We start from the raw sequence: 15,827 nt of genomic DNA on the forward strand, positions 1-15,827 counted from the left end.
TACCTAAGAAAGATGAATACAACATTGTGTGTGTGTGTGTGTGTGAGAGAGAGAGAGAGAGAGAGAGAGAGAGAGAGAGAGAGAGAGAAACGTTAAAGAGAACTTAGAACAAAACGCTAAAGGAAATACGAAGGAGTAGAGAAACACCTATTTATATGGACACAAAAGGTCTTTTACTTTCCATCTTCATTCGTCTTTTGAATTTCCACCTTGATTTGGCTTTTTATTTCCTAAAACTCACCCTTCACTTATGCACTTAATATATTTTGAAAGAAAAATTTTTTTTTTCTGAGATAGGGGAGACCTAATAGTGTATATAAATAACACCTTAGTAAATTTCAGCATGTGGCATGATTAGGCAACGCTTCTATAACACATTGAGAGCAAGGAAGGTCAATGAATTTGAATTCACCAAAATTTGCAGCATGAAGAATAGCTTCCTATTGCTCTTTTTTTCTTTCCTTCCCGCTTATAGTATGAGCCATCATGACCATGTCGATTGTCACCCGTAGATTGTTGAAAGGGCTCTTTTGAGTGCTTGCATCTTCCAACACTGCATCCATGATGACAATCTTCCCGGTCTTTGGAAAAGCTATATGACAATTTTTAAGTATCTTGATGCAATCCTCATCATTCCAATTGTGGAGGATCCACTACACGAACCAAAATTAAAAGAACATATCAATACATAAGCCATAATTATAAGGTCCCTTGTTTATGAAGAGTAACCTTAAATTAAGACATAACAAACTTCTTAAGGGGTTGTGTATGCTTACTTTCATGAAAATAGCATCTGCTTTTGGTATTTCCTTGAACATGTCACCAGCAATGTGCTCCACACCTTAAAGAAAAAAAGAGTGTGAACTCTCTCTCTCTCTCTCTCTCTCTCTCTCTCTCTCTCTTTCAAGACTCATTGATTAGATCTTTGAGGTCTCTTGGGATTGTTCCTACGACCATTAAAAGTTACTCTGTGTGTGAGTGTGTGTGTGTGGAATCCGATAGACCTTTGAGGTCTCTTGGGATTGCTCCCATGACATTAAAACTTCTTCGATAGACCTTTGAGGTCTCTTGGGATTGCTCCCATGACATTAAGACTTCTCCTCCTCTTCTTCTTCCTTCCTCTCTCTCTCTCTCTCTCTCTCTCTCTCTCTCTCATAAAATAGAAAGTAGTTCTCACCTTCTTTTCTTGTGGTGGGATACACTGTTCACTATCTTAACGGGGTCAATCAAGGGGGATCTAAGGCCCAAATTTGGGGATGCAAAACGGTTTTGATCTCAGCGATCGATCGAGGGTGAACTAGGGGGTGAACTCGGGACAAAAATGGTGCCCTGAGTTCACCCGCCTCGTGGGGTGTGAGTCGAATCCAAAACCTCCCGGTTGCCACAACCACCACATGAGCGTGTGTCATTGCTCCTGTTGGTATGGCACATGATGACACCCTAGTTTACTTGTGCCTAGTTCACCCTTAGTTCATTCATCCTTAGTTCACCCTTGTTCACCCCTAGTTCACTAGATGATTTGACGGCTGAGATTAAAGCCCCCTCGCCCCCTCCAAATTTTGGATCCAAAGCCTCGCTTGCTCCAAATTTTAGCCCTGGATTCCTTCTGGACCATAGGTCCGTGCCATATAGTGACGAATGGCGTACCTGAATAAAGTGGCGTTGTAGCCACAACATGCGGCAGGTCATAATTGATGACTCTGATGTGGGGATAGTGAGCAACGATGTAAGAGGCGGCAATTCCAATGCCCCCTCTCACGTCCACCAGTGTCTGCACGGTCTCCAAGGAAGGGTAATGGGGAGAGGAAGGCGCGGAGGGAGAGGTGGTGGATGTAGGACATGGCGGCATTGGGGAGGTGGCTGACATCTGGTGAGGCCCCGCATATCCATGGTGGGGGCGTCTTCAAAGGCCGACACTTGGCCGCCGGTGGGCTCGCCCAACAAAATGTGTTGGGAGAGTAGATGCCAAGGTGCCTGCATGGGGGGGCTGGTTTGGAAGAGTAAGAGGGTGTGCAGCGATTCTAGTTTGCCACGTCGAACAAACCATGCGGAGAGGGAGGTAAGGTTGTTTTAAAGGGGCGAAGCCGCTATCTGCATGCGCGTGGAACACACCTCATCAAAACTAAAGGGGAAGTTGAATTTGTGACCACACGACCCTCAATAAATAGGGTCAAGCCACTAGGCAACAAGCCCTTGTCAATTTCTTATCAAGGGCCCCAAAAATAGACAATAAGAGGTGGTTTTGGCATAGCCCTCACACACAAAAGGATGCATACACCTATATCTAGAAATTCAATGGAATGGGGCCATCCTTTGGCTCAAGCCACCCAGTTGTGCCAAGTATTTAAGGGCCAATACACCATTTATGCACTCTACAAATTAATTTATGAAACTTTGTGCATAGATCAACCATACACCATTTCCTACATGCATCCTCCTTCAAGCACTCATCAATTGCACATGGAAAATCATCCACCAAATGCTTCCTACTCATGCAAATATCGCACTTCTTCTTCTTCTTTTTACCCCCCATGATGATCACGTCATTAAAATACAACAATCGTGTTCAACCCTCAAGAAAGGTACACCACACCAGTCCAAGACCCATTAAATTTTCTAAACAGAGAGCCATGGATGCTATATCAAGATCCACAAAGTTCATTTGATTGGCTGCTTAAATCGATTGAAATATTTTAAGTTAATGATACTTTGATTCTTCTTGAAAATCTTGCTATAGAAAGTTACCTTGTGGTTGTATATCAGATTCTATCTCTGTAAATCAAATTTCTCCTTTTATTTTGATCATCTTTCTCTTTCTGCTTCGCAAACCCTTTGCCTTCTTCCCTAGTCTGTTCATCTTCTCTTTATGTAAGCCTCTCCTTCTTGTTAGTCACCTTAACCTTCATCATAACTACTGCTTGGCAATCTTCTGGGCACTCGTCAATCCCACAAGAGAGAGAAAAATCGACCATGAACAGCCATCATAAGCACCGTGATCGCCAGTGTATAATGGTTACTTAGCTGAGCAGTTTGTCACCCAATCTGACTCTGAGAAAACAATGCAATTTCAACCCTGACAGACATGAATAATACACCGCATATTCATCTATAAATCCTTCATTGTTACACAATAAATCTACCCAACACCATCACGCTACATAACTGCCTAGTCTTCTTCACATGAAAAACCGAAACGACCTTCTAACTTCTCAAGATTCAAAAAGTCACCATACTAGACTAAGGTTCATACATATGTCAAAAAGTAATCCACCTATGTATTAGCCCTTAAAAAATTATCACATAGCATGGCTCTGATACTAGTTGAAAGGATTAAGGGGGGATTAGCAAGCATGACTTTCATGTTGGCATATTGAATTGTTATACTAATTACTCAATTTAAGAGAGAAAGTGTGTGTGTATTTAGACTCAAATGATAACTTGATTAATGATGACCTAACAACATTCTTGAAGTGTACAAAAAGAGGTTACTTATATAGTAGCTATGAGTGGCTAGGTGCACCTCTCAAGTGTCACATAAGCATCTTCCCCAACGGGCAAGGGACAACTCCCCCAAAGGTAGGGTGGCTAGGAATAGCTTGTGAACTCTTGTGCAACTCACCATGCCATGTGTGCTCATCCACATGCCCTCACAAGCTCATATGATGACTAGAGTGCTGACTATAGAAGAGGTACCTCACACATCAGTTGTTGATATAGGCCAAAGGCCACAATCCCAACACTTGTTCTCAGTGGGGTGCTTTAGTACCCCCCTATAGAGCCCCTATATAACATACGTTTGTGGGGTAATTAAAAACGGCTTTTTTAAAATGTTTGAATGAATAAAATGACTACATAGTGCATCGCTCGAGCACTTGTTTCATTTTTGCTGGAGATCAAACAACATTTTTTCTATAGATCAGTCCAACATTTTTTCTCAATAGATCATCCTCGACCTATTTCCTAGAAAGCAGTGGCAGTGCTTGGAGTTCATCTCCATGATGCAGTGCATTCTTAGGGAAACCTTATACAGGCATTGTGATCATACAGCGGTGCGGTTTTAGATTGAGATCTAGATCTAGATGTATCAAGGAGGAGGTGCACGAGATTTATGCTCTCAGACCATTTTGATGGTGGTATCCATGTGGAACCATGTGAGTGGTCTCATGTGTAGGAGCAGTTGGCAGTGTCACTGGTATTCAGAGTTGTGTGTACTCTGGGTCTATCCAGTGGGCATGTCATTTCTATATTGGAACACCCTACGTCACTTGCATGAGCAACTTCTTATCAATAGGGAGAGCCTTTCCCAAATCTCTCTCTCTCTCTCTCTCTCTCTCTCTTTCTCTCTCTCATTATTAGATATCCTGTCTCTTTCTACCTCAGTGATCCCTCTTCTCCACAACTTCCTTCGTCATGAATGTGGCATTACAATTTTTCTAGATCATATTTGAGGTGTCGACATGAGCACAAGTCAGTTGTTGTCTTCATTGCATCTTTGTCTTCCTCCTTTGACACTAGCATGGAATTTAAGCCATGAGGCAAAGGACTGCACCTAGAGTATCTAGCAACTAGTTATACCCCTGAATGTGTATGCATGAAGGTGTACTTAGAAAAATGACCGAAGATACCTAGAAACTAGTGCTACCCCTAAATGTGTACTTAGAAAAATGTCCAGGTGTACTTAGAAAAATGACCAAGTGTAGGGTGAATATATGTGTACACCACATCTATGTAAAAAAGAGGGAGAGGGGACTGGAGGTTGAAATGGACTACATACATGGTTGAGAGCAGGGCTAGGTGGTTGTTAACTGAGTCAACGTCAGTTAACAGGAGCTACTAGAGACCAAAGATGTACGGATGCACATTGAAGATCAACATGAAGAAGCAGTAAAGATTGGAGTTACACATTTTTCACATTTTTCCAAAATGGTCACGTATTGTAAATTCCCGATTTACTTCAAGCCATTGTAATATTTTAGTGTGTTATGGGCTCAATGAGAGTTCCAAGCTATAAAGAACATGTCAGTTAGTGTGCCTAGGTAGCAGATTCAGTAAGTGGTGGAGCCCTAAACGCCTTCGACGCTCAGACATTGCATATTTTTACCATAGGTATATAAGGTAGTCTGTAAAAGAAATCAGGGTTCTCAAGCTCATTGGGTGAGAGCACTCTTTGATGAGAGATCTTGAGGTGTGTGGCTATGGAGTCCCTGAGCTTCTCCTTGCTCATGTGACTTGGTTAACACTAATCAATGCTTAATTCTCTTTCACTATGCCTCTCTCATGCTTCTTATGATTGCCTATGATGCTTTGATTAGCTAGATCTTAACTAATTAGTGGTTAATCCCACTCTAATCTTGTGTGATTTTCCTCTTTTGCTTGTGTGTGCATGTAGGTTTGATTGGAGTGTGGTGCTCGATAGATCTATGTGTGTGTGCTTGTGATTAGTGTGTTGCATGATAGGATTAGTGTTGTGTGCGTCTTGCAATCGTTAGTGTGTGTGACTGGGTTGATTGGAGGTGAAGGGAAGTGGATGTGAATATTGCCCATCATTGTGGCTTAGCTCCTCCATAGGCCCAAAAGCTCACCTCATAGAGTCACCATTCGTGTTGCCATGATAAGCTCACTAATCGTGTGAGTGTTTCCATGCCCTAGCCGGGTAGCTCATCCCTCCGGATTGATAATTTTGTTGGTCATTGGAGCTATGCAAAGATGGAGACCCCCAACATTTGGCACCGTTGCCGGGGAAGATGGCCTATGCTAGTGTAATTGTGGCATAATCGGATGTGTTTCCTCACTAATTTCACTTGTGTGTTTATGGTTTTGTGGATTTTGGATGTGTGTGCATGAATCAATGTGTTCATTATTCCCTAATTTGTCATCGTATCTTGCCAATTGTGTGTTTACACACTCTAACTTCACACTAACCCCTTGCTAATTTGACTAATTTTGCTAACTTACACACTATAGCTAATTTGCTACTAAGGATTGGAGCTTTCAACCGTTCAATTGATCTTCATTGGAAAGGTAATCAAGGTGGTACTCTTAACCTCCCTAGAATCTAAAGATGTGTAGAATTGTGTAGAGACTCCACAATGATGCAATGTAATGTCAATGCCATGTTGATGCAATGCAATGTTGATGCTATGAAATTTTTTGGAATGTTCGTTTTCATGTCATCGTAATGCCGAAATTTTCCAGATTTGGTGGCGTATAAAATTGACAAAGTTTCAGTTGCTAATTGGTGAATGTGTGTTGCTAATTGTGTGCGTAATTGATCTAATTGCATGCTTGAATGGTCAATGACAAGTGTGTGTGCACTAAAATCAAGTGTGTGTGCATTCTAATTGAATGTGTGTATGCCTAAGTTTAGGTGTGTGTGCACTATTTTGCCCTTGTTTGTGCACCTAAAAATCAATGTATGCCTTCTCTCGTATGGGAGAGAGTCTTCTTTTGGGGGTCTCTTCAAGAGGCATCCCTAGCTCTCTCTCCTCTTGGAGAGGAAGGGAAATCCCATAAGCCCAAAGTTTTTGAGTAACTTCATCTTGCAAAGCAGGGTTGCCATAGCTTGCTACAACCTAGTAACGAGATAATTGACAAACATGGGGGCATCATCACTAGCACCTTCATGTGCAAAATCAAAGCTCTAAATGTTCATTCTACTCTCTTGATTATTGTCAGCCATGTTAACAAAATTTGTGTACGTACTTAGTGTATACTTTGGCAATTCAAAACCTTAGTTTCCACTCCTCTTAGCCTTTGAAAATCGGCTCTTAAGTATCTACACCCACGGCTCAAAGTGGTTAATTATAGAGAGTAGTGGAGTGGGTCTAATATTGCAGAAATTCCAAGGGATATCTCCTTTCGGACTTCTTATGGCTCAATAATGGTAAAGCCGTAGGCAAGTCTAAAAAGACCCCATTATTAAGTCCAAAGCTCCCGAGGTGTACATCATATCCCACATAGTGGTCTCAACAAGACCGATAATAGATCCCAGTCCCACTTACCCTAATATAATCAACAAAATCAACCATTTATAAGCTACTTAAGGGCCTCTCTTCTTAAGCAAGAAAGGAGAAACCAAATGGTCCGATACCAATGTAATGGAATTGGCCTATTAATTTGAGAGTAGTGGAAATTAGAGAGAGTGCTTTTGTGAAACTACTTTGTGAGCATAGCGGGGGAGCATAATTGATGGTATCAACATAGACATAGCATTTAGTTAGCTTGGCATGTGTAATAATTTTGCAAGAGAGAGAGTTTAGAGAACATGACAACAGTTGAGGATCGGATTTATGTGGATCCGGTTCCCCCTCCAATAGGCATTTTTATTATAGTTTCTCCCATCAAGAGAGACTTGTTACAATACAATCTTTGTGTTCCTTGTGACCTAGGTGATGCAATGATGATGGAAAGCTTCATGCATCACGAGCATAACATAAACTTTGTGGAAAGCTTTAACTATCCCAAGCCTCAGTCCCAAGATCTTAAACACCTTCGAAGGTGGAGAGAGTAGGAGGGAACGAGGGTAGGGAAGAGGAAGAAGAAACATTTCATAGGAGAAAGAACTAGTTCCTCACTTGGAATCACTCTTCTTGATAGCATACATAACAACATAGTAATGAAGATGGAGAAGATGGAAAGCTTAAGCATTGAAGCATGGCTCTTGGTTGGATTTGCATTCCAAAGACAAGAGTGTTGGTGTAGGCTCTCAACCTCTCTACTTGCTTGGAGAAGGAGAGGGAACTCTTGCACTTTGCCGCAATACACAATGTGTGTGTGTGTGTGTGTGTGTGTGTGAGAGAGAGAGAGAGAGAGAGAGAGAGAGAGAGAGAGAGAGAGAGAGAGTGTGGGAGAGCATAACCTTGGGCTTTGGTCGGCCCCTCCTTGTGGCTCATGCTTCAAGCTCATCGGACCCCACAAGGCGAATCACAAGCAAGATTCATACCAAGCAATAAGGGTAGCCTTGGGGACAAGTGTCCCTCTTTCCCCTTTGAGAGAGAGGGCTTGATAAATGCTAAAACAATTAAGTAAATCCACTAAATTATCATTGGACCCCTTGGAAGGCCAACCAATAGGCTTTAGGCACCCCATGAGGGTAACCTAGCTAGGGGCTTGACATGTTTCCTACTTGCCTCTTGGGCAAGGGGTGCCCTTTGGGAGAGAGAGTGGTCAAGCAACCCCCCCCCCCACCCTTCCCCTTCTTGCATGGCTCACCCCCTCCTTGTAGGGATTTGCTTTGACCTTTGTGCCACCTCAAGCCCCTCAACCTTGGGTCTAGTTCTCACCACAAGCTTGGCCTTTAAGCCCCTCAAGCTTGGGATGGGTTCTCGCCTCAAGTACAACCCTAGCACCTCCAGCCTTTCAAGAATCTCAAGCATCTCAGTCATCAGGCATGACAAGAACCTCAAGCTTGGGCCGGGTTCCCACCTCAAGAACAACCCTAGCTTACCTAAGGACTTTTAACACTAACTATTGGAGGTCTTCAATGAAGCTAACCCTAAGGTCTTTATGCTCCATTGGTTAGCCTTGCTATTTGATAGACCATCTCTCATTTGGGCCCCTTTACCATTGGCCGTGTGTTGAGATAGATATATAAGTACATGTCAATATCCTAACCCTTGTTCCCGTTTATTCTCCCACACTAAATGATCAGATTAATATGAAAAATCATTTGGGTTGGTTAGATATTAGATTTTATGACAGAGAGAGGTTACAAAGTGCTAAAGGTGGTGCCAAGTGCTACGAGAGAATCTTGGAATCTGCTACTTGATTCCAAAAAAGTGCTCGCCAAAAAGTGCTCTCCTAACTTTTGGACTTGACTTTTAGTATACCTGTTATAGGAGTAACAATTTAGCATAGTTTTAAACAAACTTAGGATCAAAGTTTGCAAATCCCAAGAAAATTTGGAGCTCTTAATTTTTTTTTGGAGAGTTCCATTTACGGATAGGGTTTTGTTGAGAATAGCAAAGAGAAGTTGGTGTGTAAGCTTAAGACAAGCCTTTACACTTTGAACCAAGCACCATGGGAATGGTATCATAAGTTGCTTTTGTGAAGCTTCAAGGGTATAGATCATTGGTTGCCTATACACAAAGAAAGCTACATATGGTGGTTTTTTAATTTTGATTTTATGCGTGGATGACATGCTCATCGTCTAGAAGCATAGTCTATTAGTAGATTCGAGAGGTAGATGCACTAAAATCCAAGTTTCATGAGATCTTAAGGGTTTGGGTGAGGCAAAACATATTCTTAGCATGCACATTATGCAAGATAGGTCAAATAGAGCTCTTTACTTATCACAAAAAAAGGTGCACTTTCCATGTATTCAAGAAATTCAATATGGATGGAGGGAAACCTTATCTACTCCATTGCCTCCATGTGTGAAACACGATTGTCTCAAATCTGATGAGGAAAGGACTGAGATAGCCAAGATTCATTATGCATCTATAGACATTGCATTTGTAGTGATAGTCGATAGCAGGTTTTCAATGGTGAATCCGAATGGAAAGATACATTGGGAGGCATTGAAGGATGCGATGAAATATTTGGATGGTACAAAAGAGTTATACATTTTGTTTGAAGACACAGGTGCTTGTGTAGTTGGCTACATGGATGTAGATAATGCAAGGAATGTGGACAATTATCCACAAAATCCAGTATTTCATGGAAAGATGAAGCACATTGATGCGAGTATCACTTCATTCGTGAGGGGCTTGAGGACAAGTGCATAGATCTTAAGATTCACATAGATGATAACCCTACTAATCTACTAACCAAAAGGTCTATACTTCAAGAATTTTGCATTTCCGTAAAAAAAAACTAGCCCTCATGTATGGAAATTTTCACTTTCTCCATTAAAAAACCCTTTATGTAAGTTTTTTTTCTGTAAATATACCTAATTATAAATCCCTTATTTTGTTCCACGCGCTATCTTACATATTTCCTAGTGGATGCCCCGCAGTTTAAAGGCACAATGGCCTTAAGTGGGAGGTTATTGGGTAAAGGCCCATTGTGCCTAATCTAGAAATTTTCGGGCGTCCACTCATTACTAACCTCACTAACCATTACATTATTCCTATTCTACAAAATTGAATAAGGGGCACATAGTGAAGCCTAAATGTACTAGATTGCGGATGTGAAGGCTTGCTCCTGTGTGTGTGTGTGTGTGTGTGTGTGTGTGTGTGTGTGTGTGTATACGCACCGCAAGTGCATCAATAAGGAGACCTTTGTAATCGCTTTGAGAACAATGTAGGTTACATCCATTTTCATCTTCCTAAAAAAGTTTATGTATGGCTCATTATGGTATTCTCATTGATCTATTATTGTTAGGTCACTAGATGAATTGCTAGATAAATCAATAATCTAGCTACTATTACTGCTTTGTAGTGTCTTGTGTGACGAGCTCGACTCAGGCTTTGTAAAGAAATTTCTCTTCTAAGAGTCTTGTAGCATGTTGAGAAAGGGGGTTGGCTTACTAGGCTCCAAAGCTGCCTTTGGAGACTCCGAATTACATCCCCAAGACATAGGTTAACGCACACCTTACAGAACTAGAATTTAGCAGGCACATTCTTAGACAAACGACAAAAGCACACAAAAAACAAACAAAAAACAACTTTTTGAAAATCCACAGGAAACTTAAACTTTTTGGCTTATTCTAGTGTTAACTTTGCTATCCTTTTTCCCTTCATTTGCCTCAAGCCCTATATTCAAAGCAAATGCAGCTAATAAAGCACTCTAGCTTATTGAAATGAAGTAAAAACATGTTCTTGCAAGGAGGAAACGGATCTAAGAAATGCAACTAAAAGGGCTCCAGGTAGCTTGCTTTTTGATGAGCCATAAGGGTAGCGTTTTGATGCGTCAAAGGAAAAGGTTCCATATCAAGGGGAAGGGTTGGTGATGGGTCATGATATGAGAGCTTTTCCTAAGCAGCAAAGTGCTAAGAGTGGAAGGTGGAGGAGAGCAAATTGGTGTATTTCATGGGGTTTGAGCTCAGGACTTGATTGTAGTCTGGAGGGTTTCAATTGCTATCAGGTAAAGTTGGAGGTGGTAGATGGGATGCCGGAGGCCCGCCAGAGCGAGGATGGCCAGTGAGCCACCTGAGGGTGCGGCGGACGGTGGCCAACCACCGACGGGCACTCTCGTCCTGCACAGCCCCCGGCGCAGTTTCGTACTCATCGCCCGCTTTCTGCACCCTCTGCAGCCCCGACAGCTCGCTCATGCACCTCAACCTACTGTTTCTCCCCCCTTGCTTTTTTTGCTTTTCCGCCTCCGCCTCTGCATCCGCCACCCTCGCCCCTCCCGTCATCCTTGCGCTTCCCGTCTTCGCCCTCAGACCCATCTCCACATCCGCCTCCTTCACGCTCTCTGCATCCCCCCCTAAAGCTTTAATGACGAGCTCTTCGCTTAGCGGTAATATTGACCTCTCCCTTAACTGCACCGTGTTCGTGTCGAAGTATGGAACATCCGACGGAAGAAAGTCGCTCCATCTGTGCTGGAACATCACATCGGACACGATGATGCGATGCCCTAATCTTCTTGCAAGCTCCTCATCGATGTAAAAACAGTGATCATCACCAGCTCCAGCCGCCGCCACATTTGGCGGCGGCGAGGCTACAACAGCGCCAGCCAAATGTGGCGACAACGCGTCAGCTGCCCCAACACCAATTCTTTGACTTCCGTTGAGCTCGCCGCCTTTGATTTGCAGCGGCGCCACTCTGGCGGATCCTATCTCAGACTTTCGCTCGCTGCCGCCAAAAGGGCCACTGAAGTTGGCGGAGCTGCGCCAGCTGCCGAGCTTTCGCTCACTGCCAGGGTCTAATTTTCTCCAGCTACTTCGTCCACTGCCGTATTGCCAGCTTGAACCACCTGCTAAAATGTCGGCACTTTCAGCTTCACGCTGGACGTAGAGCTCAAAGGCGCGATCCAGATAGTTATCAGGAAGCTCGGAGATGGAGATTCTGGCAGATTGTCGTCTTGATGTAGGCTCGCTGCCATTGAGCAGGAGCTTACTGAAGCCAGACAAGTAGTCTTCCACAACAAGCGTATCCTCTGCATCCACACGCTCTCTGCAAAGCGGGCATGTAGAATGGCTAGAAAGCCATACATCGACACAATCCACATGGAACGCATGCTTGCACTTGGGCAGCAGCCTAAGTATCTCACAATTTTCATACCTAGACAAGCACACAGCACACTCAAGCCCATCTTTCATCCCTTTCAATGCAGAGAATGAGAACATGGGCAGCGCCTGAACAATTGCTCTGTCGAGGCCAGAGTCCCGGTCCGTGAAGAGGAACGTTGCAGGCCCGAGGTGGGCTAATGGTGCCGGGTTGATGACTTCTATGTCATGAGCTCCATAGACACTCACAGGGGGCCTTTTGCAATGCTTTGCATAGAGGAGGATGAGGAAGGTTAAGGAGAACATGGTACTTAGAACCCCTATTATCACTGCTATGCTTGGGTGGAAAGCATCAGAGAGTCTATCTTGCACATGAGGGGGGGCATTTGGCATTAAGGGTCCATCGTTGCCCCCATAGATGGTGGTGCCCTCAGGAAGTGCCTTATTTGGCACTATATTGCTATTGTTGGTAGCATTACTCTGCACCGATGGCGCTGTGACCACACTTGTCGGAGCACTATCTGGTGAGCCTTCTGGCCCTGGTAAAGGCCTAATGACTTGCAATAAAATCAATCCTACTAATAGTGCCATCTTGTTGTTGTCCTCACCTTCATTAATTTACACAAGAGATTGATTTGCTTTCAATCCTTGGGCTTGTGAGAGAGAGAGAGCTCCCAGCAAGGAAGGTGTGCAATATAGTAATGGGGTGAGGGGAAAGAGTATAGAACCCTTGTTGTCATGCTCATCTCCACGCGATATTGTTGACACACCATAAGTGATTGTACAAGAAAAGCTTCATCATGTTTGTCGATATCCTCTGAAAGGCATGGGTTATGTGTACTTTCATGCTTCTTTTGAGAGGAAGGTAAGTTGCAGAGCTCCTAGCTCCTGCAGAGGAACTCTAAATTACTTGAAGGCTAACAAAAATAGTTGAGGGGTGTGTGTGTGTGTGTGTGTGTGTGTGAGAGAGAGAGAGAGAGAGAGAGAGAGGTGGGGAGGGAGGGGCTATCAATTGAATATATGGAAGAGCCTACCATGGTCTTATTGAGGGAGGCTTTGAGTGCGAGGGTGGGGGTGGTGGGGTTAGTAATCTATAGGAGTCAACTTAAGCCCCCCTCTTTTAAAAGGACTGCAAAGATTCACTGATGGGAATAAGTCAAAAGCACGCCCTCTTACCCAATAATGTACTTACTTGTCAACAGGATTTTGTGTGTCTGGTCAAAACGTGTATGGTTAAACCTTCTAAGATATTTGTGTTAGGCCTGCAAGAATCCTCCTTAGATTAAGGTATATATATGGAAAGGAGCAAAATCTAGGAGATAAATACAAAGGTATTTAGCCATTTGAGGTCCCATTGAAATTTAAGTCATAAAATGATGGGAGTTAAAAGAGAAAATGAGATGGCACAAAAAGAGAGAGAGAGAGAGAGAGAGAGAGAGAGAGAAATTACGTTTGGAAAAATAAACAAAATATCCCTGAAATGTTTGGAAATTCCCAAAATACCCCTCAAAAATTAAAAAATCCCAATATACCCTTCATATTTAACCAAAAGTTCTCAAAATGGCCTTCAATCTCTTCAAAATTCCCAAAATACCCCTTAGTAACCTCGCAAACATACGTAAAAACAACGTATTTTGCAACTCTTTAGAACAAGATTGGTTCTTTCTCAATAGAAGATGATAGAAGTAGGATATAGAATGGTATCATGGGCTCTTAAGATGAAATCGCTCATCGGTTTTAGACACAGATGCCACTATTTGTGAGCTCATTGGTGAATAGTTTTGTCTAAGACACTTAGAGATAGAGCTTTATTGTGATAAAGATTAGAGTGTGCAAAATTGGGGGAAATCCATCTCAAAATGATACAATATTTTTGATATTTTGGTAGTTTTCCCTTTTTTTTAATTTCTCTATATGTTTTGTATCTATGTGTATGTATGCAAAGTCAGCTCTTCCATTTTATTAGTATTTTGATATAGTTTGGAAGCTTGGGATAAGGTTGAAAGAATCTTGGCAGTGTAGTGAAAAGTTGCTCATGCGCACTTGGGAGTTAGATATTACACAAGATAGGAATCACCATATAAGACAAGAAACCACCCGCATCCAAGTTCACCTCACCCATGCATGCAAAACTCAACCAACCCAATTCACTTTGCACGTTCTAGTACTTCTAAGAATATTTCTATCTCACTCCCTTTTTTCACATCACCCTAAAGTTTAGAATGTCCTTTAACATTGGGCTACTTGAGAGTTGACATCATTTTCTAGCAAATTCCCCAATACAGAAAAGGGCTCATCACAAGAAGATTTAGAAATTTTCTCATGTAGGAAATGGAGTTTTTTCCAATGTTTTTCATAGAATGCATAACCTCATGAGCTTCTGCTCGGGAGGCATCACATACCTAGCTAGGTACGATTGGGGGCAGGGGACCACCGCCCCCCCCACCGGGCCGACGGTCCCCTGCCCCCAATCGTACCTAGCTAGGTATGCGGTGCCTCCCTCACAGAAGCTCGTGATGTTGAGGTAAGTCACAATGTGTGAATTATTGTGAGAATTTGTCCAGAACTTCTTGTGCATGTTTTCTTCCATTTACGCTCTAGAGTGCAAGTACCTTTCTTTGACGTTTTATGTCTCCTTTGCCATGCAAACCTAAGGGCCATGCATGTTGACTCCATCTGTCCATCCAAACCTTGGCCATGTATTCGGGTCAAGCAAGGGCTATGCTCCATTCAGCAAGAGGCCCAGCTAGGCATGCTCTCTCTGACCACAGTGGTGGTAACATGCTAAGCCAATGAATGCAACCGGACAAATGAACCCTCTAAGACTACAATACGGCAAGAGCCATACAAAATCTAAATGCATGCCATAAGTGTAATGTTCTCGGAGGAGATTTGAACCCACAACCTTGGTGTCATAAACCCGCAACCTTGACACCATAAAGCACACGGGCTACCATTCTACTTAAATATCAATTGGGGCTCGCATGTACAATTGAAGAATACAAACCGGCTTCTGTTTCGGTGAGTCAAACGCATTTCCTTAAGTAGGCGACCCTAGATTAAGGCCAAAAGTGTAAATTCCTCTTCGCAAAGTTCATTAAACCATTTTCCCAAGCAATAAAAAATAGGGGCCATCTAGAGTTCTCTACTATTTTTTTTTGTCAAAAATGGAGGATTTTCAAGCTGTATACAAAAATGTATGAAAGTTTTCTAATTTCCTTCAAGACACTACAAGGGGCTCTTCACACTTGCGACACCCCTATCAAGGCAGATGAACTTGGTTTTTCATGCTTGTAGCGTTGATATGAGCATCTTTATTTGCATCGCAAAGAAACCATCTATATTTGCATATGTGTCTGCATCACTATGTCATAATATCAACCCAAAAATAGATGCAAATATAGATGCAAATAATGATGTGAATAAAGACGTTGCATAACCATATATATCGACGTACATAATGATGCCTGCAAGTGGAAAAAATTAGGGGTGGTAAGACCAAAAAGCTATGCGACCCAATCAATCATTGTAACCAATAATACGAACTATCAATGACAATAGCAAATTGAAAAATACCAACATTACTTGAAAAAGTTGAGATGACACGGAGCTTGAAGAGAATTTATTTTCATTCATATAAAAGCTTAAACATAGTAAATTAACATTCACATTTATTGTCAAATGGTGAATTAAAAAAATTGATGAACGGCGCAAA

At 42.4% G+C, this 15,827-nt stretch overlaps 1 protein-coding gene and 1 pseudogene across 1 annotated transcript; both read right to left on the reverse strand.

Annotated features, from left to right (window-relative positions):
• Positions 1 to 338: 338 nt before the first annotated feature.
• Positions 339 to 2,533, reverse strand: LOC147432608 (caffeic acid 3-O-methyltransferase 1-like; annotated as a pseudogene).
• An 8,074-nt stretch (positions 2,534 to 10,607) lies between these two features.
• On the reverse strand, positions 10,608 to 13,176 carry LOC147432609 (putative RING-H2 finger protein ATL12). Its single transcript, XM_086492481.1, has one exon. The coding sequence runs from the start codon at positions 12,701 to 12,703 to the stop codon at positions 11,012 to 11,014; it is 1,692 nt and encodes a 563-aa protein (XP_086348607.1). The 5' UTR covers positions 12,704 to 13,176; the 3' UTR covers positions 10,608 to 11,011.
• Between the last annotated feature and the right edge of the window lie 2,651 nt (positions 13,177 to 15,827).

The sequence above is a fragment of the Adiantum capillus-veneris genome, chromosome 20 (genome assembly GCF_014529385.1).
Source record: "Adiantum capillus-veneris isolate H3 chromosome 20, ASM1452938v2, whole genome shotgun sequence".
Taxonomy (NCBI): Eukaryota; Viridiplantae; Streptophyta; class Polypodiopsida; order Polypodiales; family Pteridaceae; genus Adiantum; species Adiantum capillus-veneris.